This window comes from Eptatretus burgeri, chromosome 6 (genome assembly GCF_056783735.1).
Source record: "Eptatretus burgeri isolate ZD-2024b chromosome 6, Ebu_testis_v1, whole genome shotgun sequence".
NCBI classification, from domain to species: domain Eukaryota; kingdom Metazoa; phylum Chordata; class Myxini; order Myxiniformes; family Myxinidae; genus Eptatretus; species Eptatretus burgeri.
Genome location: NC_140966.1, coordinates 100,775,560 through 100,802,141, shown reverse-complemented (window position 1 = coordinate 100,802,141; position 26,582 = coordinate 100,775,560). Strand labels below are relative to the sequence as shown.

Here is a 26,582-nt window from a genome sequence, read left to right as displayed (position 1 = left end):
GTCTCATCAAGTGAATGTGCATCAATGTTTGTTCATCCCTCATCCTGCAACTGCCTTCATCACTAAAAACAACAAAAATCAACTTGGTGATGGCCTTGTGACTGCTCCACTCTTTTCATGCCCACTCCTAATTCTGCCCCTTCACTCTCAATGAAAGTGTTTAAAGTTTCAAAATTGGGTGTCTGTTATTGATTAAATCGATGGGGTGGGTCATTCCATGTCAAATCATCAAAGAATCTGCCGTCATCTCTCAGATTTTTGTAAAACTTTTGGAACCAATTGGAACCCATGAAAAACGGCAAGAACTCAAATATTTTTGCTAACAGCCTCTTAATTAGTGAGATACAGACTAACGAACTTTGGACTAATAAGCACGACGCCGCGAATTCAAATGGCCATATCTCTAAAAGTATAACACCTCGAGAGCTGGTTTTGGTGTCATTTTAAAGGTATTTTCATGCCCGATGAAATTGTTTGGGCAACATTTTCCTACCTCCAACCAGAAAAAAGTTGTCACAAAATATAAACTTCAATCGTGAATCCCCAAAAAATGTATCCTTCAAATTTCCTCAAATTCATCCCAGAGGTACCTTATGATGTCAAGAAGCTTCCACGTAACTTTTGTGATGGGCACTCCAATAGTTTCTGAGATATGAGCAATAATGTACATGCACGTATGGCATATAGGTTTGAAAATCAGCATTTGTAATGTATTATACAATCATTCTAACCGAGCCATGACAGGGAACACAGGGAACGACCATCAATTGCTTTGAAGTATCATATACTTTCATTTTCAACTGGGCCTGAGGGGAAGAAACAAGTGCTGCTGTTGCTGCATTGAAGAGGAAACTGAAAGCCTAAGTCAGGTTAGTGAACACTGTGTACTTGAACTCACTTATTGATTGTATAATACATTACAAATGCTGATTTTCTAACCGATATGCCAGACGTACATGTACATTATTGCTCATATCTCAGAAACTATTGGAGTGCCCATCACAAAATTTATGTGAAAGCTTCTTGACATCATAAGGTATCTCTGGGATGAATTTGAGGAAATCTGAACGATACATTTTTTGGGGATTCACGATTGAAGTTTATATTTTGTGATAACTTTTTTTGTGGTTGGAGGTAGGAAAATCTTGCCCAGACAAATTCATAGGGCATGAAAATACCTTTAAAATGACATCAAAACCAGCTCTCTAGGTGTTATACTTTTAGAGATATGGCCATTTGAATTCGCAACGTCGTGCTAATTAGTCCAAAGTTCGTTAGTCTGTATCTCACTAATTAAGAGGCTGTTAGCAAAAATATTTGAGTTCTTGCCGTTTTTCATGGGTCCCAATTGGTTCCCAAAGTTTTACAAAAATCTGAGAGATGACGGCAGATTCTTTGATGATTTGACATTGAATGACCTGGGTGTGGATAAGTCACAATGGGCCGATATCCTCCTCTCCTGTATCCATGTTGCTTGTATTCCTTGAAATCATTTGTCCAATTTTTTTCTCAAACTTAAAGGTTTTCGATGGAGGTCTGAATTGTAACTCTTTGGAGATTAGTCTCTATAAACTGCATCAGCATGATTTAGGCTGAAGTTAAATCACCTGAACATGTTTAAGAAGCAATCGTAAATATTATTATTTCCAATGATGTCAGCTCACTTTTCTGTTTTCTCGCATAAAATTAACAATCATAAAAGTGTTTGTATGAAGTTTTCTGCAATGAAGTACACAATACAAGTAATGCTGGATATCACCTCCAACCTCAGCCTGGTGTTGGCTTAACGGTTAAGGTAGCTGGCTTAAGATCTTCGGGTCTTGAATTTGAGCCCCTGTCCTCCATTAAATAACACCAGCTTGTCATCCTTCTGAGGTCGGAAAAATGAGTACCATCCATCCATTGGGACCATACTCTGTTCCGAGCACTGGTGCTGCCAAAGCAGTCTCCTTGGCTATTGGACACAATCCTGGACGAGTCACCACTCAGACACAGGACACCAGCAAGCTGGCACTCATTTTGCCGACCTCAGAAGGATGACAGGCAGAGTCAACACCACCTGATATTAAATCAACAGCTGAGTGGGATTTGAACTCAGGATCCTCGGATCCCAAACCCACCACCCGAACCATTAAGCCAACACCAGGCATAAACTGAGTATCAGCTCCCAGCAATGATGCAACCAGCAGCCATATGCTGCATACGAAATATATTTCCTCTCACTTGCCTGACTGAAGCAACCCAACAAGCCAATGCTATTTTCCACCAGATGGTGTTATTAGGTGTGTGTGCTCGTGTCATGTTATACTCCATTGCCTTTGCAAGATGGACCTGCTTAATTTACATGCTACCTTATGATATGCAGTGATTGATATGTTTGCAAAGGTATTCATTTACAATGCAATGAGATATGTTTTCATTTTTCTTTTTCAGAACCAACACCAGAACCAGAAAGGTAAGTGCCAATTTCCAAAAATATTTTACCATGATGTGCAGATAATGTAAGAGGAATTAAGTTTTTTTTGGTCTCTGTTTATGCAGAGTTCAGATGAGTTTGTGTTCTTCTGAATTAGTCAAAGCCAAGGCCAGAGACATCCCTTAGAGACTGACAGCAGACTTGACCCAATATGTATTTTTTTTTTCTCGAGCAGATCCAAGATGGCCGACTGGCGGCCATTTTGTTCCTGAAATGTGTCCCCAACCATTTTCCAGACATGCATGGTCCGATTTTGTTCAGACTTGGCAGAAGCACAGTGCATGATGGCATACACATGCAACTCACTAAATTTTGCGATCACATCAAAGATGGCCGACTGGTAGAATGGCAGCCATTTTATTTGTAATAAAACCCGGTGTCAAAAACATCCTCAACCTTTCCTCAGACATGCATTCACCAATTTTGTTCAAACTTCGCGCACAGATATTCAATGATGCCTTGCATCTGCACATCATTTTTTTTTGCGAGAGCAGATCCAAGATGGCGGACATGTGGCTATTTTGATACTTAAATGTGTCCCCAACTATTTCTCAGAAATGCATGGTGCGATTTTGTTCAAACTTGGCAAAAGCACAGTACTTGATGACATACACATGCACATCATTTTATTTTATGATCTGATCAAAGATGGCTGACTGTTAGACTGGTGGACATTTTAGTTGCACATACTGTAAATATGAGTTAGCCCTTTAACTCCACGCAGCAAGATTACTAAAACAATGAATGCTATGACATTTATGTGTTTTTTAAATTATTTTTTTTATCGCAAATGAATCCGATTCAGGTGGCGACCATTGCAGTGTCCAACATGCTTCTTGCTTTGCTTGTGCATTTTTGTGATTCAATGCAGTCATTCGTGATAACTGGGGGAAAATGCTCTTGACTCATTAAACACAACTGTTTGCCTCTGGAAATGCAAAAAATACAAAGCTTTCCAATTACATTGTGGGAAAAAGACAACATCATTAAAATAAAATACTTAATGCATTGACTGGTCTCCATGAAAAGGTTGCATTTGTCGGAACAGTAGACACGTTTATACGGGAATTACAAAACTACCTCGAATAATCGGGGAGAGAGGGTACATCCTGATGATCATATGATATCTGCAAGATGATCTCACCAAAGAGTGAATTTGATGTCGCTGTTTGTTCATTTTTCACTCAACAACCATTGTCATCCTCACCCCCCCCCCCCACACTCCAGAAGGAAAATATATATATTTTAAACACGATTGTTTTCGGAAATGTGTCTTTGACTAAATGTTGTTTTCTGCCTTACCTGAGAGTGGGCATGCACTTGTTCTGGACTCATGACAACATCATTTTGATGTTGTTATGCAATCATGATAGATATTACAATTGTATTATGAAATGAAAGAACAGATAATAATTTTGTTCTCCCTTCCCCCAACCCCATTCCCCCCTAGCCCCAAGCAATCACGTAAGTTACTGCATGTAATTTATGAAGTAGAATCGTGAAAACATGTGGATACCAATGGTAAAATTGTTTACTTATAAAGTATTCCATATTGTGATAGTTGCCTTGCTCAATTTAAAGTGCTATAAACACTGCTTTTTGGGGGGCAGGTCAATTGTATGTGTAAATCTATATCGTTGAGTTACATCTGTATTTCAAGTCATATCCACCTTAACTATACATTGCCACACTCGCTGTGCCTGTGATGCTTTAAACTCGTCCATGTTATTTCCCCCATTGGACTTGGTCTGAAAGAGGGGCTTATGGATTTGGTCTCGATTTTCATGTCCGTGTGTGTGTGTGCATCCGCAACCATATCTCAGACATGTATGGACCGATTTTATTCATGCTTTCCACAAAGACAAGACGTGATGGTATTCATATGCACATCATTTTGTTTCACGATGCGATCAATGATGGCCGACTGCTAAACTGGCGGCCATTTTAGTTGTAAAAAAAACCCCGCTATCGAACACGTCCTCAACTATTTCTCGGACATGCATTTACCGATCTTGTTCAAACTTGGAACACATATAAAGAATGACAGCTTACAAAAGCACGTCATTTATTTTCGAGATCAGAACAAAGATGGCCGACTGGCTGCCATTTTAGTTGTAAAAAAACCCATTGTTGAACATGTCCTCAATCAATTCTCAGACATGCATTTACCAATGTTGTTCAAACTTGGCAAACAGATAAAGAATGATGGCTTATGTATGCACATCATGTTTCATGATCAGATCCAACATCGCCGACTGGTGGCCATTTTGTTGCTTAAAAGTGTCCCCAACCATTTCTCGGACATTCATGGTCCGATTTTGTTCAAATGTGACACAAGCACAGTACACAATGCCATACACTTGCGTCTAACTTTATTTTGTGATCTGATCAAAGATGGCCCCTGTTAGACTGGCGGCCATTTTAGTTGCAATAAATATGGGCTCACCCTTTATCTCCGAATAGCAAAATTACTAAAACAACAGGGGCTATGACATTTATATCTTTTTTTCCTTATTTTCCTTAGTAGCTCACCGAGAGAGAAGTTCATGCGAACTTTTCTCCAGGTGAGCTAACAAGGATAATAGCTATGAAGGTAGCATCGGGCAGTGTCCATTCAGTGAGTCAGTCAGGATGTAAACATTTGGATCTTTTTCTCCAAAACTACAGACGCGATTTCGATGAAAATTGACCACAAGGTTCATTACCGGTGATGTATTAAAGTTTGCTTATGGCATTAAAAATATCAGGGGCTAAGGGGGGTCTTGTGGGGTTGAAAGTGGGTCCAGATTTGACCCCCAAAATAGGTATTTGCTTTCTTCTCTGAAACTACACAAAATATTTCATTGATACTTGACTAAATCTTTCATCAACCGTGATGCTAAATCGAATTCTAAGAAACGAGTTCTAAAACGTTTGGTTATATTTTCACCAAACGTTTTAGAACTTCCAAGGACCAGGGTCTCCTGATGCCTTTCAAATCCCATCAAAAAATTGCACATTCATTCATTTGGTGAACTTAAAGGTCATTACGATTCCAGGATCCCTACTTTTGACTGCTTCTTAAAAAGTATTCACCTGATTTAGATAACTTGGTGGGAATCATCTCTGCATGGTGCTTTCACAAGTTTGTTCAAGCCATCACCTAATGGACATATTTTGTGGGTTATCCACGCCTACCAGTGATTCCCTGGTTCTACCAGGTGAGCCGAGGGGCATTGACCCAAATTAACTCACCTGGAACGTAGTTCAGGGGAGATTATGGGATGGCGTGTCGTCCGACCATCCATTTGCCCGTCCGTCTGTCCATCCACAAATACTTACAACTTCTTCTCTGAAACGACATGGACAATTTCAATGAAACTTTACCACAACATTCATCACCCGTGATGTACGAAAATTTCTTCACCGCATTAAAAAATCGAGGTCTCTTGGGGTCTATATAGGGGGTTTATGGGGGGTTACCCCCCCTAAAGAGTTATTTGCTTTCTTCTCAAAACCAACACAAACAACTCCGATGAAACTTGATTATAACCTGCTGACAGAGGGTTAATGCCTGAAATATCAGCTTTTTTTCTTCTTCTTCTTTTTTTTAAATATACAATGTCAAGGCTCGTAGAAGAGCTAACACACAGAATGTACCATCAGGGGAGTATGAGACAAGAAGGGTGGGGCAGGGAAACACAAAACAGTGGGGAACAGAGACATTAGGAGATCTTTGGAAGGGAGAGGGATGGGGTGGGATACACAGGGTAAACAAGATGGATACTACAGGGACTTTCAGGAAGGAAAGCAGGGAATTTGAAGGAGGTGGGTTTGGGGTGGATTCACGGGGGTAGAAAAGATCATGGTTTTGGATGGGGGAAGAGAAGAGATGGTGGTGAACAGCTTTTTTGAAGAAACAGCTTTTCAACACCATCTCTTATCTTCCCCCAAGCTGCTCCTCACATACTTCAATTCACCTAATGTTGATTTCATCCTTATTTCCAAATATTTGTTTTCTCTCAAATAAAAGGTGTACATATTTGTTGAATTATTTATTGTGTATGATTGTGCAATATTTTGTTGTTTTATTTTCAGCACTATTGGACGAGCCGAAAAGGCAAATCAATTGGAGTGCAGAGTAAGTAAACTTTTCATTCAAAATAATTGACAGCATGATAAAGCATTGGATTATTCCCATCACAACTTTTCTACAAACAAAATTCTGGCCATCAATAACTCTGATTACAGATCCACATTCATTGATGGTTAACTGAAAGTTCATGACAAACAGATTTAACTTCCAAAGCAACATTTTGATGTTGAATGAATGAAGCTCAAACCAATAATAATCAACTGAACAGTTCAGGTGAAAGCATAATTCAAAGCACACGTTTAATATTAATGAGCAGTCGGCCGTGGTAAAAATACCACAATAGAAAAACATAAAAAGGAAGCCTTTTATTTGTGTCCTTGTGGAAAGAGCTTAAAAATGGGAGGTTAAAAAGGAATATTTTCAGGTGCTCTCTGCACCTGGCACTCAAAGAAAGGAAGAGAGCAAAATAAATTTAACAACTTTGGATTGGGCAAATCTCTGTTCTAAATGTTGTACTTTATATGTGTGAAGATGCAATCACTTGAGTACAACTTTGTTTTTGCCTGAGATGCCGCAGGTCAACAAGAGCTCCACATGGTTGTTGTTGTGGTTCTTGTTTGGGGTCGATTTTTGAAAACGGCACCCATTGGTCAGACTGCTGCCAGACATCTCCCACATTTGTCCCTTGACTCCACCCACCATGCCACCCAAACAAATTATATGGCTGCCATGTTGGTTTTCTGGTGGGTCGAAGACATCAGGCTTCGAGGCCCCTACTGATTATACACTGCCCGGGTTTGTTGCATCAGATTTCTATTGGCTTTGTTTTGGGTCAAGTGTGATTCAAAATTTGGTCGAGTGTTTCTCAAGACCCTGAAAAATCTCATTATATGTTGAATAAAATTATTAGTGAGGCTTAATCAAGCCCAAGCCTGGTGTTGGCTTAGCAGTTAAGGTGGCTGTTTTGGGACCTAAGGGTCCTGAGTTTGAGCCCCTGTTTTTTCTGTTCAACTAACACCAGGTGGGGTGATTCAGCCTGTCATCCTTCAAAGGTCAGCAAAGTGAGTACCAGTCTCCTGAATTAATAACCAACCAGGGTAACCTGTGTCAGAGTGGCAACCTGTCCCTTTGTTCTTTACGTATAATTTTTTTAAATCAATCAGACATTCACCTTGTGCTCCACTTCCCTTGTCTTGTTTGAGATTATCATTTGTGCCAATCTAAATTCACATGTGTAATGCTAATGTAAAAAGGGTATAATCCAACCTCAAGAATGAACTTTCAAACTTTTCTCCCTCCTCTAAAACCTGGTGTTGCCTTGTTGAATTTGTCGCTGGTGTATACTCCCCTTCCATCGCTTACCATTCTTCAAATGGCACCACAGAATACTCTGCTCATGAGAAGACTGAATGCCTCAATTCTATGTTTGCTTCCAAATCTTGTATCCCCAACCCCTCACTCTTTGTACCAATCCTTCCCTGTCATACCAACTGCTCCTGGATTCATACAGTGATTGAAGAAAGTTCTTTCAACCCTCGACTTTGATTCTGCAACTTTACCGGATGGCATTCGCTCACGTGTCATAAAATGCTGCTCTGCTGCTCTTTCTCATCCTCTCACTACCCTTTTCACCTTGTTATTTCCTCTCGGTCATGTTCCATCTGCTTGGAAATCCACCAACATCACTGTATTACATTTAAAAGTGCAAAAACTGATCCCCTTCACTGCAGAACAATTAGCTTACTTTCATCATCATCAAGGTCATAGAATGCATCATGGCAGTTAAAATGAAATCCTTCCTTTTCTCCAACAACCTCATCTCAGAGGTCATTCCACCTGAGACATGCTGCTTTAACTCATCCAAGAATGGCTGGAGGCCCTCAATGTCAGAGATGAGATCAGTTTCATCTCTCTGGCGATATCTCATGCTTTGTTAACATCTGACATCCTGCCTTTGTAGTGGTGCAGGAAAGGGGGATTCGGGGCCACCTTGTGCGAGGAGGACCCCAGAGCTCCGGGAATGATCCCATCCCTTACCTTTAGAGATGAACATATGTAGATGTCTTGAGGCAATAGATTTTACTCCCGAGAGAACAAGCAGAAACCTTCAATGACACTGGTCAGCTACGAGTAAAAATAACAAAACCTATGTTGAAGAAATATTTGATAAGGGAGACGAGTGGAGGATTTATTATATCCCTTCCCCTTATACTGGTGGGTCTTGGTGTTGCGGGAGCCTTGTGATTTCATCAGGAGCCAATGGGATTTCATTGGCGGTAAAAACTGCGAATGAAAGGAAGGCTCAACTACACGCTCAAAAAGAGCTGGAAAGACATAACAGAGATTAAGAAACAAATTGCTGCAGATAGCAGTGTGATTGTACATTTTCCTCAAAAGCTTGAAATCCTTCCAGATAAAGCAATATTGATTGTTGGAGATATGTTTTCTTCTATTGCACAAGCTGGTGTTAAATTTACAAAAAGAGGTCCATCCATCCATCCATCCTTCCATTGGGACCATAATCTGTGCAGAGCATTTGTGCTGCCCAAGCAGTCTCCTTAGCGATTGGACACAATCCTGGACGAGTCACCACTCCAACACAGGATACCAGCAAGCTGGCACTCATTTTGCCGACCTCAGAAGGATGACAGGCAGAGTCAACCCCACCTGGTATTAAAAGAAGGTCATGGGAATATTTCTCATTGGGTATGTGTTTTTAACAGAGACAGAAATATTATTTTGACAGTTATGGTCTTCCACCACCTATTGAAGTTAGAAAACTTTTAAGGGTAGGTGATTATCTGACGCTTCAAAATACAAGCCATCAATTTGAAATGTTGCGCACAATTGTGCTTATATGTGTTATTTAATCTCAACAACGGGGATTTCTATGACATCATTTTTAATCTGCTCTGAATATATGGTGTATGTTAAAAAGGATGGATCGACCTTCAGTGTGTCGTATGAGTTGGCCATTAATTTGTCCAATTATTACACAAAAGCACAGACAGAGTGCCAGAAATACTGTAATACACAGAATATCGATATGGGGAATTCTTATGAATGAACCAATCATCCGAGTCCTACAGATAATAACGACTTGTTGAGATTAAATGATTTGACATAACACCTCGCCATAAGCAAAACAGATATTTATTTAAAAATCATACAGAAACAAGAACATGAATGCCGAGTACTACATTGTTCAACGTTCCAATAGAAATATAATTTTATGAACAAGGGCACATCGTCAATTTGAGAATAGCACCTTGGGAATTCAATATGCCTGATTTAGGGTAAAATTGGTCATTTTCAATAAACCTTCAAGACCTTGAAAAATTGAAACATTCTCGCAAGGAAGACTATTCTCCACTCTGCAGAAGCAATAAGATTTGTGGAAGCACAATTAGCAAACAACGAATAAAATATTTTGATCAGAGAAAAATCGATGAAAGTCTCACAATGGTTTATATTATGAATTCAAGAGAAACACAGTTGATTGTAATAAGTCAGGGTTTTCAAACCAATATGACTATGGGAAGATGGGGTGGTGTTGTGTGTTTTCATCTTAATGTTTCGTGTGTTTCTAAATTTTATAATATATATAATACATGGCAGGAAGCGAGGAAACTCTTCAAGAAAATTACCATTTTGTATCCAAGGATACTTGTGAGAAAAAGGCATTCAATATTTTAAGAAATATAATCTAAAACATAAGAATGGAACATTCTCAATTAGTAGATGATTTTACACTGAAGTTGCTCAACCTACAAATACAAATTTAATGAGAATATCAAATAAACATAAGGTATTAAAATTTGCAAAACATATCGCTCTTTTAGAAACAGTGAATAAATTTTCCTGGTTACCCATTCTCAAGAAAATAATTACAGATGAAAGAATATCATCAAATGCTGATGAATATATGTATGATATTCTATGGGGAGATGGTTCAAAGGTTAAAAGGGACGTTGATGAGGATGGGGTTGGGGATGAGATAGAAGAAAAGAAACACAAGACATTAAATGATGATGAAATTTTGGAATGGTTAGATAAATTACCCGAAGAATGTTCAAAGGTAGAGACAGCAATTAAAATGAGTGATTCAAGTGAAGGAAAGAAAACTTCGAGATAAGGAAAGCTGAAAAAAGAGTTTGCTGACAAGGTGAAGGCGAGAGCTGATTGAGAAGATGTAGATATGACTTCAGCATTTGTTCATCTTAATCCTAAAAAAATGAGAGAAGAAAATTATTTGAGTACTTTATATAGCAAAGTATGAAAACGCTATTTCGTATTATCCGCTTTTGTAAAATGAAGATCCAAATGTTTATGCTGAAAGTGAAAAAGCTTCTTATAATCTGTATGAGTTTAAATAGAATGATTCATTTTGCCAAGTGCAGAAAGAAAACCAAGACTCAAGATGTCTCTATTCTTAAAGGTAAAAAAAATAATGTAGTTATACAGAAAGGGATATGTACGATGTGTGAAACTAAAAAGAATCAATTCATTTCTCAGCAGAAAAGTGGAGGATATATACAAAAATTGCTATCAGGAAGTAAATTTACAATGACTGGGATACCTGGAGAACTACGATGTCTGTCTAAAAAGTAACGGGACTGACCACAGAAATGTTATTTCAACAAATATATTGAAATCACAGCTTGTCCCCTTCAAAATAGTTTCCCTCCAGTCTCATACACTTGTCCATCCTCTTCTTCCACGCATCGATGCACCCCTGCAAGGCTTCTTCTGGAATCCTCCAGAGCTCCGTCGTCACGGCCCTTTTGATGGCTTCCACATCAGGAAATAGTTTCCTCTTGATCACCCCCTTGAGCTTGGGGAATGGGAAAAAATCACAAGGGGCCAAGTCTGGTGAATAAGGGGGTTGCTCCAGAGTTGGCACGTTCTCTCCGCCAGAAACTGTCGGATGGTCAGGGCACTGTGAGCAGGAGGGTTGTCATGGTGGAGCACCCAGGCGTTGTTCTCCCACAAATCCCTCCTCTTGTCCCAGACTGATCTCATGAGGCGCCGGAGGATCTTCTTGTACACGTATTGATTCACTGTTTGACCGTGTGGTAGATACTTGAAGTGAACGATGCCCTTGATGTCAAAAAATGCGATGAGCATCACCTTGACCTTCGACTTCGACATCTTTGCTTTCTTTGGTCTTGGTGATGCCGGACTTTTCCACTGATGCCTTTGCCGTTTGGTCTCAGGATCATATTTGAATATCCACGATTCATCGCCATTAATGACAGTCCCGAGCAGGTCTGGATTGTCCTTGAGGCACTCAATATCTTAACAGACAGTGATTCTTTGCTGTTTCTGGTCCTCGGACAACAGCTTGGGGACTATCTTTGCGCACACCTTGCGCATTTCGAGATTTTCAATGATTATGCTCCAGACAGTGTTCTTGTTGATGGAAAGTTCCTCAGCAATCATCCGCACCATGAGTCGATGATCTGCGTGCACCATCTGCTTCACACGCTCAATGCTGTCCACCGTTCTGCTCGTTGAAGGTCTTCCTGACCATGGATCATCTTCAACCTCCTCCCGTCCCTCTTTGAACCTCTTGTGCCACTCAAATGCACGTATACGTGACATTGTTTCTTCCCCGTCGACTTGCTGCAGCATTGTGAAGGATTCGGAAGGTGTTTTGCCAAGCTTGGCAAGAAACTTCAGATTGGCTGTCTGCTCATGATGCATAGAGCAACGGCTCAGACTAGACAACGTGTAAAGAATGACCTGTAAAAAATCACACAAGAGTGCAGTCAACCATCACCAATCATATATATATATATATATATATATATATATATATATATATATATATATATATATATATATATATATATATATATGTATTGCTGGAATGTTGCGAAAGGCTGTGACGCAACCCGTTCGTTCCAGTTGTGTAAGTGGAGCACACAGCATGCTCAGTCCCGTTACTTTTGAGATGGACCTCGTACATCTACTGGGGTATTCATTCTGTGGTCCTGGCACAAACTTGGATAAGAGATTCGACAAAGCTGGCAATCCTAAACCTTGGAGCAGACCCAAAAATAGGGTTGATGAAGTGTGTATGAAGCACAATATTGATTTTCGGAATAGCACTACTTTGGATGAGAAACACAAAGATGATAGAGGAACGTTGTGTAATTTATCTCTGATACGAAATCCAACGCTGACATAGAAAGTTGGGAGATTTATTGGTAAGAAGATGATATGTGCTAAATTGAGGTTGGGACTCTGGGTTGGTGTTCCACCATGGGTGGAGCCCTCAAAAACTTTAAAACTCTGATGATGTCATTAAGACTGAATAGCTTTTGGCTGATGAATTTGAGAAACCAATAATCACAAAGTTTAAAAGAAGGAAGGTTTATTCCAAAGAAGTTGATTGCATTTGGTCTGCTGACTTGTTTGAACTCAATCATGATAGAGGATATAAGTATGCTTTAACCGTTATTGATTTGAGGAGTAGATAGGCGGGGGCTGTTCCTTTGAAGAACAAAAGAGTAAATACTCTCATGTTGGCTTTCAACAGGATATTTAGTTAAAGCAAAAGGAAACCAAAGAAGCTATGGAATGATGAGGGCACAGAGTTCTATAATAGAATATTTATGGATTTTCTGAAGGCCCATGGTACTACATTGTACAGTACCTTTAATGAAGGAAAGGCTGTTGTCATTGAGCGTTTTAATCACACTTTGAAGGAGAGATTGCACAAAAAGTTTACTCACCTCGTCTATAAGAAATGGGTTTCTATCATACAAGATGTTGTAGATATTTTTAATGACACAGTTCACTCCAGAACAAAAGTGAAACCCTCAGAATCATTTGCAAAATTAGAATACGAACAAGAAATTAATGTGAGGAAACCAAAGCTTAGAGTCGGCGATATTGAACAAATCCACCAATGGAAATCACATTTTGAGAAGGGGTATGTAAAGACATGGACTCGTGAGTTATTTAAAATTGTTGTTGTGCTTGACACAGTACCATGGACTTATAAATTATATGATATGTATGGCAAAGAAATCTTGAGTTCGTTTTGTGTTCAAGAATTACAGAAAACAAACTTTGTAACTTTGACGGCCACGAGAATTGGAGCAGCTGGTGCCGCTGGGCTTTTGCTCGGTTTGTGACAGTCTACTTGCTCTCAGGAAGCTCCGAGCAAATTTTTTCCCACTCCCTGTCACATTTATCGAGGGTAGCCCGTCCCTGAATGTGTATGTAGTGGAGGACCTGCCAGAGCTCCTTCGCTTCTACTGCCGACGGGCCAGTATTTTCAGGAAGAATTGCATCAAGGATCTTGAATATGTAGTAACGGTAATAACGATGGTTCACCAGCCCAGTGGGTCGGACCCGGTCCCAAATTTTGATGGCTTCCGTGAAAAGATTTTTTGCCCATTATAAGAACGATTCAGGAAGCTGCAAATGGGCAATTGCAGCGAGTCATCGCGTAAAAAGAGTGGAGTTTTTATTCAGATCTGATCACCTGATTTCTTTCAGAATTGCTCGGATGCCATCAACTGTGAGTAGGCGATGGTTTTTCTTGTTGCACCGAATGATTTCCCGGAGTTGCTCCAGGAGTTTTTCTCCATAAGTATTATCGGGGTCATCTTTATCTCCGAGCTCCTCCTCCAGCTCTTGGGCTAAGATGTGGTCCATCCAGAACTAAAAGTGGTGATTCGGGTTGAACTGGCCTGATTTGACATTCTGCCCCTCCTGAATGTATAACTGTGCTTTATCGAAGACGTTTCCTATCAACTATCAGATCTTTCCACACTTGGCGCAGGTAAGCTCTGAAGTATCAGCGTTGACTGACATCTCGACGCAACAGTCCAAACAAATGTTGTACTTCCCTTCGACGGTCGCGATGCAGTGCTTGACAGTCTTAGCGACACAATCAATGCCGTGCCTGGTGTATTGCTCAAGGAGTGCGGCCCCTTCCAGTTGGTGGTGGTCGCGAAGTCCCAACTCTATCTGAACTCGCCGGACGAGGCGGTCATGTTCGCCGAGACAGTTTTCAGAGGCAATAATTTTATGGAACTCCTCCTGATTGATTTTGGCATCCTTTTTCTCCGGTGGCAGCATGGAGATGGAGATGACTGGTGCATAGGATATACCTAAGGCGGATGACTTCAAATTCCTTTTTTGCTTTGCGAAAGCAAAGCGTTGGTTGGCTCTCTAGTTTGTTTAGCTTCGCTCTTAATCTGGCAGCGAGCTGAATTTCACAGCAATGTAATGCCCTGTGTCTTCCATTGCTGTTGCGACATGTTACTAACACGGATAGCTCAAATTGGATGTTTCGGTGGTACAAGTCAGATCTCTATTATCGCAAGACACCTGGGCATACCAAAGAAAATACCAATATCCAAATGGAAATCTCGGTGGTACAAGTCACATCTCTATTGCCTCAAGACGTCTATATTCATCTTTAAAGGTAAGGGTCTGGGAGCATTCCCAGAACTCTGGAGCCCTCCTAGCACAAGGTGGCCCCAAATCCCCCTTTCCTATTCCACTCTTAGTCTTCAAATTTTCTGCTTATGGTATCCATTTTCTGACTATGATAAAAATGCACCCTTTTTCAATTTAATTGCCAGTGGATGAATTTTTTTGGTGTCACATTGACAATAACCAAAAATAATGAAAGGAAATATTCCCTCCCCTCGCATGCTTCCAACCTTGACCCTCATGTGGTGTGGTGTGGCCTGTCATGTGAAGGCACGTGGCTCCAGCCAATAGTAGTACTCATCCAATGGGAGGGGGAGGGGGGCTCCAGTGGGGATTGCCGTGGGTGATGATATCGCTGTAATGGCATCACAGCCTCAGAAATATGCCAACGTTGGAGGGAGGGGGAGAAAAGGGATCTAACTTTGCTGCATTGTCATGCTTGGAATGTAAAGATCCCTACCTTTTCTAGCTTGGCCCTTTCCTGTTCAAATAGCGAGGCCAGGTCACATGACCCCTGAAGCGAAATGTCCTCCTACTGCTCACAACACTATCTCTCCTGACAGCATACATTTACCAACCTCGCCTGAACATGAAATTCCTTAATACAGAAGAGGGAAAAATGAACCACTCTTTTTGAGCACATGTCCATGCTAAGGCCTTACACATTAATAATTGCCCCCCTGTGCCCAATAAACATATTTTTCACCACAGTTTGAACTTTCCTCATTGTTGTAGTTCTATTTTGAAGAATATAAATAATCAAACTGACATCTCCTTTTCTGAATAGGACGAGAGACAAACTTTTGGATGACATTAAAAGTTTCAAACCAGAAGCTGAGAGCGTACAAGCTGCCAAAATCCTGATGCTTGGGCATATAGGATCGGGCAAATCCAGCTTCGTGAACTCGATCAACACGGTTTTTGCAGGACGCCTTCGCCAGGATGCCAAAGTTGGTATTGGAGCAGGAAGTTTCACCTTGAAGGTAGTGTTCTGATTCAATCGAATGTGCATTAATTTCCTATTTCAAAATACTATGTACTACGAAGCAGTTGCAGTTTTCCAACTGCCATTCTCATGTTGTTACCCCCACCACCAAACATGGGCAGATGTTATGTTTTCACCCCAGTCTGTTTGTCTTTCTGTGAACAGGATATCTCAAAAAGTTGTGGACGGATTGCTTGAGAGGTTGGGTGTGTGACAAGGATAAAATGATTCGAGTTTGGTGAAGATCGGGATCTGGATGCAGATGTTGGAATATTTTAAGTGATTCTCCACCAATGAGTGATCGGGCCAAAAGCGATATATCGTACAATATCTCAAAAAGTTGTGGACGAGTTGGTTTGCTGACAAGAACAAGCCGATTCGATTTTGGTTAGGGTCTGGATCCAGACCCTGCTCATCATTGGGATATAAAATGTAAACTGTTCAGCCTGGCGGAGGTATGCGCTCTACGGAGTGCCATTCTTGTTGATAATATTTTGTAATGTGCGAAGAAAGAACTCGATGCAGATATATATTATAAAACTGTGTGATGACGATGGTGATTCGACAATGTTGATTGTTCTTCACTTGTACTCTCGATTCAAAGGCTGGGACACAACATCTTCTTTGAGATTCAACGGAATCTCAGGGGAACTTAAAAATACACAATTCTCCTTCTGCTGATCAGTTTCAAATTGTGACTGGTATAAACCAACTGCTTTGTCCAACATTTAATTTTGGGATGCAGTGTAAAACTCGAATAGATTTAAAACTAATGTGATAAATTATAAATCTCCATTTCATTTAAATTGTTTATAAGACCACTAAAAAGTCGGACCAAGCATTTGTTAAATTATCGTGACATATTTCTCTTGTCCTGCTTCATTGGAGATTGCATTTGAAAAATTGATTTCAATATCTCTCATCAACTTTCATCAGATTTGTACTTTGTTCATCATCTTTCTCTCTTCAAGTGATGATGGCTCTTTGTTGAGAAATATTCAGCTGCAATTCCACTTGAGAGTAAGATGTGAAACAGACTGACAGAAGGTTTGCACAGGATTTTGTTTCTTTATAGCAGACATGGCATTACGAGGCCTCATTTTTTGATAATCTTTGAATACAAATGATAGTCTTTGAAAACTTATGATAGCCTTTCAATGCTAAACTGTAGTAGAGCTCAAGCTCTCAGTGACAGCACCTTCCTATTAAAAAATATTTTCATTTATGGAGCACCAAAATCGAATCCATAATTTTTCATCAGGGGAAGATCCATGGGAATGTCTTGTGTTAATAGTAACAGAGGGGAGGATCTACAACACTGTTTTTTATGAGTAGAATTGTCAAAATACAACAGAATAGGTGCAACAAAGACAACATATTGAAATATTTAAGCAATTTGTATGAATGGGGGCACTAAAGGAACTTGCCACTCTTAGACAGATAATGATGATAAAATTGGTGGTTCTTCCACAGCAAGGAATTTCGTGATTTTGATACAGTATGTGGAAGAAGTTACAGAGAGGTGTTTCTGGACGTTACAGAGGATTTGTGTTGAAAAACAGTGGAAAAGGGCACAACGCTCAGGAATATAACCCAGGTATGGTGTAGAATGAAATGGCAAAGGTAATCTGTTAGAAGGAGGTTTGGAAGAGAATAGAAAAGATGAAAGATGGAGGACGACAACCAGATGAAGGCTTCTTGTACTTGTATTGCACTTGTACATGCAGAAGAAGAAAGCAGCAAAGAGAGAGGTGAATAGTGCAAGTAATGAGATGGAAGCTGTCGTGCACAAGTTGGTTGAGGAGGGAGGGAAGTAATTACATGAGAAGGAAGGTTCCACAGCAAATAATTACATAATTTTGATGCAGCATGAGAATGTTCAGCTCAGCAAGTTGTTTAGTCATGTTCGTGAAATAACTCGACTTTCCCCACTTTTGGCGCAAGAGCAGCATTCATCCTCTTCATCTTCATTTGTCCTCTTAATCCTCTTCTCCTCACTTTTTAAAAATACATACATTTCGTACATTTAACATGTTCCGAGTATTTGGTTTGTGCTTTATTTTGCAGTCATCTGTTGTAAATGTTTGTTCAATGTATTATTGTAATTATTGTTGGTATTATTGTAATTGTTGTGCTCGAGAGGACAGTGTATAATTGCATCACTGATAATTCAGTGCGATTTCATTGCTTGTAAATGTTTCCACCTTTTATCAGAACATAGTACAAAACTGACAATTGTTCAAGTCATTAATTGATGACACAATCCAAACAAAAGCACTGGATAGACAACATTTTCTCAACAATATCACTTTTTGTTCCACAGTTTCGCTTCTGGAATATTAAAGCTGTTCAAGGCAAGGCTCTACCTGTGCAACTTTGTGATACCATGGGGTTGGAAGATAGTGACAAGAATGGAATTAGTGAAGAGGACCTCATGAGCACCATCATGGGACACGTTCAAAAAGATTATCTGGTATGTTTGTGTGTCATGTTATGTTTTGATTTTTGAAGGGTTAAGGTTCAGAAAAACTTTCCAAATCTCAAACAAAGCATTCATAAGGTGATGCTTCACTTTCAATTCAAGATATAATAAAATAATGAACAAATCATTTAGACGAGACTCAGTGCAGCATAATGGTAACTGAAATCTCTTAACAGCTTTTGAATTTTTTTATTCACTTGTTGAGTATGTACATCAATGTGAGGTCTGTTGGGCTGACAGGATGGCCTCGAGTTACGCACATTCACTTATCAGCTGTTTGGCCTGGGTTAGAATCATGATTCAGCTCGAAACTGTCATCCCAGTGCTTGTGTGTGTGTGTGTGTGTGTGTGTGTGTGTGTGTGTGTGTGTGTGTGTGTGTGTGTGTGTGTGTGTGTGTGTGTGTGTGTGTGTGTGTGTGTGTGTGTGTGTGTGTGTGTGTGTGCCATCCCTCGAATTTATATTAAACGGATGTCCCATCTGCCAGCCTTTGTTGGTGGACATGAAAAACCCCATGTTGTCCTTTGTGAAGAATAGTCGAGCTATCACCAGCACCATGAACAAATTACAAATCCTGCCCCAAACCAGCAGAGGGTATTGCAGCAGGATCACAGCCACACCCTCAGCCAATCATGTTATCCCAGAATATTGTGCTGCACACAAACAAAGAAGAAGTGAGGTCTGCCCTGAATCTGAGAGGTCAGCATTTCAACCTGACCCTGACTGAGTCATACTTCAGACTTTTTTTTAATCTATGTGTTACTTCCTTGCTTGATGCTCAGCATTTAAAAAGGATACTCCACGAACAAACGACTTTATGTTGACAATCATTGTTCAGGCTTTTTGGACCTCAATGACTCTTGCAATGAATTTCCTTGGAAGGAACTCAAATGTAGTATAATTAATTAACAAATATTATCAATTACCCACTCATGATGTGTAAAATTGCTGCAAGGAACAAGAAAAAGAGCAATCAGAGATTGCATACCCTCACTAGGACTTCTTTTGTGTGGTGTATTTTGTATAATGGAAGGATGGACTGAATGAAAGGTCATTGATTGCAAATAGATCTAAATGGTGTCATTGTAAATGTGTACCAGTCACAGGTCTTCAAAGTTGCAAAGGTCAAATGGTCTCAAAGTTGAAAGAGTTGATATAAACTGTGATAGCCTTTCAATGCAAAACTTTACATATTCTGAGTTCATTACTGCCTGGTGAAGACCTTGATGGTCTCAAGTGTCTTAAGGGTCTTAAAAAGTCGAAGTTGTTCAAAGGGTACAATTTAAGGTCTAAAGGGTCAAAGTTTTTTCTGAAAGAATCTGAAGGGTCTTTACACGTTTAAAAAGGGTCTAAACACCAAAGGGGTTTACAGGGTATTACAAGGTCGAAAAGATGTGAAGGTCTAAAGGCCTAAAAAGGTCTAAAAGTTAGAAAAAGGACTTGGGGGCTCTGAAGGATATAAGATAATCTAAAGGGTCTTAGAGGTCTCAGGGTTCTTAAGGTTGAAATGTTATAAAAGGTGAAATGTGGTCTTGGGCTTCTAAATGGGTATATAGGTTTTATAGGTTTCTAAAGAGTCTTCGGGTCTTTGAGCTGAAAAGGGTCTAAAGGATCTTAGGGGTATTAAAGATTCTTAGGTGTATTGGGGTCTTAAAGAGTATTAAAGCATCTTAGGGTTCTCAAGGGTCGAAATGATCTTATGGGTGGAAAGGGTCTTGTGGGACTGAGGGGTCTTGAGGGTCTTTGTGGTCTTTAGGGTCATAAAAGGTCAAAAGGGTATTGAGGGTCTTAGGGTTCTTTAGGGCCTCAAATAGTCTTAGGGTGAAAAAGGCTCATAAGGTTCTTGTGGGTTGGAGGGGTTGGAGGGCTCCTGAGGATCTCAGGGGTCTCAGTGGTTTTAGAGGTCCAAAGGGTTTTTTGCACACATAATCGATGCTTGTGGAACATCTAGTACATTGTATGGATCAGGATGTAACAGACAAAAACAGGATGCAAAACACGGATGCATGAGGTGGACAAGATGGATACAGATGATGCACGGGGTGGAGAAGATGGATAAAGGAGGAAACTCCAAGGAGGGGAAACTGGAAAACTGGAAGGAGGGATTTGTGTGGTGTTAATGGGGGTAGAAAATATCATGGTTTTGGATTAGGGACAAGCTGAGATGGTGGTGAACAGCTGTCTTGAAGACTTGGAGGGAAGAATGAGATGGAAGAGAATGTGGAAATTGATTCCACAGGTTGGAAAAAAGAATAAATGAGTGGAGGTGAGCAGTGATCTTGCATGTGGGTAATTTCACCAGAACAGAGTTGGTGGTGGACACTGTGATCCAGACAGAGACTTGGGCAGAGGGATGGGGGACAATGAACAGAAAAAGCAGAGGTTGCAACACCAGAAATGAGGTGCCATAAGACAGAGAGACTACCGACCTGTCTGCAATGGCAAAGTGTTAGACCCAAAGACTCAGATTCATCACGAGAGATTCCAATAATCTTAAAGGCCTTGGTTTCCTCAGCGTGAGCAATATATGAGCCAGGGGAGCCAGCTCAGAGGGGAGAGCAGTACTCCATCAAGCTGCGGTGAAGGCCTTATTGGTAGATAGGAGCTCAGGTGTGCAAGAGGGACTTTTAAGATGGAAGATGCCCAGTCGGCAGCTGGCTTTGAAGGTCAACTTTAAAATGCGGCTTGCCCAAAAAGATCATGGCTGTTATTGAGACCCGGGAGTTTGAATGACAAAGAATAGTTTGAGTCCAAATCGGACATGCTTTGAATTTTGAGATGTTTAATAGTTTTGTTGTTTTAATGCTTTTGCTGCCCCTTTCCTGAGTTTGATAGCTGTTTGAATGTGTTGGACTTCCATCGGACATGTTTGTGGCCCGTTGTGTGTTGTGTAATTAGCAGTCCATTGCATGGACTCAATTTCCATCACTGCATTCTGTCTGGTGTTGGTTGAATGGTTTGAGTAGTGGGCTTGGGATCCCAGTGTTCTGAGCTCAAATCCTGCTTTTCTGTTGAATTAATACCAGGTGAGGTTGACTCAGGCTGTCATCCTTCTGAGGTTGGCAAAATGAGTACCAGCTTTCTGGTGTAGTGGAATTTATTTGCTCAAACGAAAGACACCGATTAATTCACTACCACAACGTGAAAGTACGTCACATCATAGTTTTATTATACTTGGTACTTGGCCAGTCCCTAGGAGTACAACCCACTGAGATGGTATACATCCACACGTGCTTGCACTCTATTGGAGTACAACCCTCTGAGATGGTATACATTCACACTTGCCTGCACTCTCTTGGAGTACAACCCACTGAGATGGTATACATCCTCACTTGCTTGCAATAAAACAAGATTACAATTTCGGGTATTTATAATGCTTTGCTGGGAGAGTGGAGGGGGCTGTTAAACATTAGCCAAAGAAGTCCAAAATGCAATACGTGTCTTCTAGGTGAAAAGCAAATGATGTAATCATAACAAAGTTACTGTTATCAACCCAGGTCACTTTGTTGCATAGCAAGACATTCCTTTTATCAACATTTAGGGGAAAAGACTCTTGGCTTAAGGGAAGCATAACTGACAGCCAATTCGACTTATAGCATAAAATTAAATTTATAAAACACCAGCAACGATTACAAATTCGAGTACATCAATATCATTATTTTCTTCCACAATTCCCCTACTTTTTTCCTTATAAGGAAAATTTAGAATAATTATATTACACGTGATCACCAAAACCCGTTCCTGGAGGAGAAAAGATATCTGTTACACAAGTTCAATCAACAATGGCAGTGAGTGCTCATATCAGAAGAATGTTGGATAACGCCCATTTAAATAGTGTCCCAGCCAGGTGAGTGAGTTTCCATTTAATTTATGGCCTGTTCATCAGCATGTGTCACACATTGAAAGGACATGCTACCTGCAGTCAGAAGATAAACAGGTCAGGGTGTAGATAGAGCACCCAAAGGGAAACACAGTCGAAGCACTCCTTGAGCTGAAGAGAAGGTAGATCTTGGCAGGTACGAGCTTGGGCCCGACAATGGGTTGAAGGAGATTAAAAGGACTTGAGAGGTAAACGGAGATCCAACCCCAACAGAGTTTGGGCCCTCGTTGTGCATTGAAGCAACCACAGCAAATTCACGATGTATTTGCAGAGCAGCAATCCGTGAGTGTGGTTGAGGACATTCCTCCAGGCAAGCACCACACAATGGCAACATTAAGACATTGCTTTGCAGTGGTTTGACTTGTCCAACCTTCTCCTCAGTGGGTTTTTTTCATTTCTTTTTTTCACATTGCTCATATTATCTCCTCAGGAAGGGGGTAGTTTCATTATCACGTGTTGAATGCCCAATCACCCAAATCTGGGTTCTCCCCTTCGTACAATCTTTCGGTGGAAGTTCTTTCCAAAGCTTCACTCGCCGAAATCGTACATTGCATGGTTCAACTGCTCTCACCACTCCGAAACAAACAAAATCAAGGTTAACATCGATTAAACATGCCATCAGTAAACGTCATGGGCTCATGTATTTCAACAAGACTGACAAGGTTCTTGCAGAAGCACTCAACTTGCATTATATGTCATATCAATATTTTATCCCTTTCCTTATTATTTCCCTTAATGACATGCTAAAATATACAGAAATCTCAGTTGTATGTATACTCAAAACATTCATCTCATTTGCTATTTCCATGTAGAAAAGGCAACAGTCTTTAACAGGGTTCCAATTTGCAATCAATAATTTTTTTCACCAAAAATATTCCATCATCTATACAAAAATATAAAAGTAAGCTACTTCTTTCAAGTACCGAATCCAAAGCGATTCGATTTTGCACAGTTACCATTTAACATTCATATCTGCCAAGCAATTTACAGTTTCATTCACAAGTAGTTCCAGAGCAACTGCCATTATATTATGTTGATTCAATTCTCAGTGACTTTTTTCTATCCTCAATTAACAGATTAACAAGGTCCATTGGTAAAAGGATTCTCAAATTGTAATTTAAAAAGTTTTTTTTTCAATATTAATATCACATGCAAACAGTTTAATCAACACCAAATGCTAACATTATTTCATTCACCTGATGAGCATCCATTTCTTTGTTTAACCAATGAAATATATCAGAAAAATAATGCTGAACCAAGCTCTATCATCACCACTCAGAATTCCATCAACATTTTAAATCTCTGACATTGTCCATCTTGTCCACTTCTCTCTCTCTCCAAAACAGCAAACATGCTGCAATAACCAACTTCACATACACGAGCCATCGATCACTTCCTCTGACCTTCTCAATTATGAATCCATTTTCTTTTATCAAAACAAATAAATACAGTTGAAACCTCTGTTTTTTTTTTAACAGGTGTATAAAAATTGTCAAATCATTTGTCAAATCTCACTTAAATAGCTTTATGGTCTTGCTTGTGTGACAAACAAAATTCTTTTCAAATTAAAACAAATGATTCATGAATGAATCTGACAAATCCAATATATCCCAGCGGTGCCTCCAGAGACACATATAAAGCCACCAGAGATGTTTTGCTTTGTGCTATTCATGCCGACAGCTGACCTTGGCAGACAAGCTTGCAGATCAAAACACTTTATATTTTCCGAAGTGTGGAGCTTGTTACATTTCTTTGTCCTGTATTTTAACCCAATTTTCTTCACTACCTGATGCACTTCGTTAACAGATCAATCATTATAAAAGGCAACATTAATTCATTCATCTATCAACTTTAACATTCTCAGACTAATAAAACAGTACGCTTAGTTCAACGTCCATCCGAGGGCATCATGCATTTTCTGTGAATCGCCCTACGTGCTAAACATCATCAAATCATTTTAAATCATTCCAAATCAAGTTTCTGCATTTAGATCACATCTTTTCAGTACAATGGTTACAACTCAAATCAAAATCATGGAAACATTTCTGACACGTCACCAGGCACAACATGTGCATCTCAACACAGTACCCCAAGACTATCATGCATGCATCATCAATTTTACTATTATTATTATTATTATTATTATTATTATTATAACAGGTATTCAAATGATGCTCCGAGGAGACTATCCATTTATCATGTATGCAACGTACAGTGTTCAAAGCCAAAACAGCATACAAAGTTTATGAAACAGTGAGAAAGCCATTTCAAAGAGATTCGTGACCTTGGGTTTTTTTATCAGCACCAAACCACGAACAGCCAGGCAGCTTTGACTCTGCCTGAAGTTTCTTTCGTTATTAAAATATCATTTTCAATTCAGATTTTCACTAAAATGTGAATTCACACACACACGCACACTCAATCCGGTAAAAACCAAAACACTCTCAACAACATCTGCCCCGCATTGTAAATCAACAACACGTGCAGTTAGTCATCATCGTTTCCTCTGGAATCGGTGTGCGCATTTCACCTCATCCAAAGTCTTCACAGTCGACTATGACGACCAATGTCTATCTCCATTTTCCATCATACATGCATTCCCACAAGCTTTCAAAGCCAAATCCCAATAGAGCACGTTTCATTGCAGTGAAATCTATTGGACTCACACAAGTTCCATTTCTCCACTCACTCAGCAACACATGCATCTCAATGCAAATCACCAGCCACGCTCCCAGCTGGTCAATCGTCTCCTGCACCCTACAAAATGTTTCGTGCAAATCAATGCATTTACAAATCCGTAACACCTCCACACAATACAATACAACAAACCAGAAATACAAACAGGTAACTCAACGAATATTTATAACACTTATCTATTTCCCACTGAGCCATTGTCCTTGCTCGTTTACCTTGCTCATTCACCCTGCAACAATTGCTTGCACATCTGTGTGTCTCTGTCTCTCACAGAATCAGGTCCGTACCCATCAAACATATATCTCACGCATGTCCTCTGCGCGGTCTGTGGCATGTCGCTTCGTCATGCCCAATCTCATCACTTTTCCCACCTGTATTTCCCATCTCTCTCAGCCGCTGCTCCTCGGACAATCTCAGCCGCTGCTCTTCGGCCTCTCTCAGCCGCTGCTCTTCGGCCTCTCTCAGCCGCTGCTCTTCGGCCTCTCTCAACTGCTGCTCTTCGGCCTCTCTCAGCCGCTGCTCTTCGGCCTCTCTCTGTCTGTCTGTCTCTGTCTCTCTCTGTCTGTCATGTACTTTCCTTTGTCCAATGTACGTTACCCGTTAAGAACAGCCCCATCGTCAGAGGGAAAGGCGAACGCTCTCCGCTTACCATGCTCAAGCGATTGCCGTCCCTCCAGACCATGGACCGCCTGCTGGGAGTTCGTACATCCTGGACGAGCCCCCATTTGTTGTGGAATTTATTTGCTCAAATGAAAGACACCGATTACTTCACTTCCACAACGTGAAAGTACATCACATCAGAGAGTTTTATTATACTTGGTATTTGGCCAGTCCCAAGGAGTACAACCCACTGAGATGGTATACATCCACACGTGCTTGCACTCTCTTGGAGTACAACCCACTGAGATGGTATACATCCTTACGTGCTTGCACTAAAACAAGATTACAATTTCTGGTATTTATAATGCTTTGCTGGGATAGTGGAGGGGGCTGTTAAACATTAGCCAAAGAAGTCCAAAATGCAATACGTGTCTTCCAGGCGAAAAGTAAATGATGTAATCATAGCAAAGTTACTGTTATCAACCCAGGTCACTTTGTTGCAGAGCAAGACATTCCTTTTATCAACATTTATGGTAAAAGACTCTTGGATACAGGAAAGCATAACTGACAGCCAATTTGACTTATAGCATAAAATTAAATTTATAAAACACCAGTAACGATTACAAATTAGAGTACATTAATATAATTATTTTCTTCCACACTGGGATGATTGAGCTATTTGAGTATCTTGCGTCAGAGTGGTGACCTGTTCAGGATTGTGCCCACGAGCCAAGGAGACTGTTTTGGTAGCACCAACACTCGACACAGAGTGTGGTCCCAATGGATTTGGATTTTTTTTTTAATCCATTGCATTGTGCAGTCTCTTTGCCTTGGGAAAGACAAGACATGCAGTTGGGAACCAGCCATTTAGAGGAGCTTGCATGTGGGATTTGTACGTGCATTATGGATTGATCATCGTCATGTTGCCAGCTGCT

General features: G+C 40.2%; 1 protein-coding gene and 1 long non-coding RNA gene across 8 annotated transcripts in view; one reads left to right on the top strand and one right to left on the bottom strand.

Annotated features, from left to right (window-relative positions):
• Positions 1 to 26,582, bottom strand: part of LOC147025460 (uncharacterized) — an 88,492-nt gene that overhangs the window by 859 nt on the left and 61,051 nt on the right. Inside the window, exon 2 of the long non-coding RNA XR_015059545.1 lies at positions 5,711 to 5,807. This is a non-coding gene — a long non-coding RNA (uncharacterized LOC147025460). The remainder of the gene's footprint in view (positions 1 to 5,710; positions 5,808 to 26,582) is intronic.
• Positions 1 to 26,582, top strand: part of LOC147025461 (interferon-induced protein 44-like) — a 77,638-nt gene that overhangs the window by 31,715 nt on the left and 19,341 nt on the right. For 4 of the 7 annotated variants that reach the window (XM_085886456.1, XM_085886458.1, XM_085886457.1 and 1 more), the window contains 5 exons: positions 2,434 to 2,455; positions 3,927 to 3,940; positions 6,554 to 6,596; positions 15,796 to 15,991; positions 18,317 to 18,466. In XM_085886456.1, the coding sequence (XP_085742582.1) occupies positions 2,434 to 2,455; positions 3,927 to 3,940; positions 6,554 to 6,596; positions 15,796 to 15,991; positions 18,317 to 18,466 (425 nt within the window). Of the gene's footprint in view, positions 1 to 2,433; positions 2,456 to 3,926; positions 3,941 to 6,553; positions 6,597 to 7,119; positions 7,295 to 15,795; positions 15,992 to 18,316; positions 18,467 to 26,582 lie in introns of all 7 variants that reach the window. The other 3 variants (XM_085886452.1, XM_085886454.1, XM_085886453.1) reach the window with 1 other exon arrangement.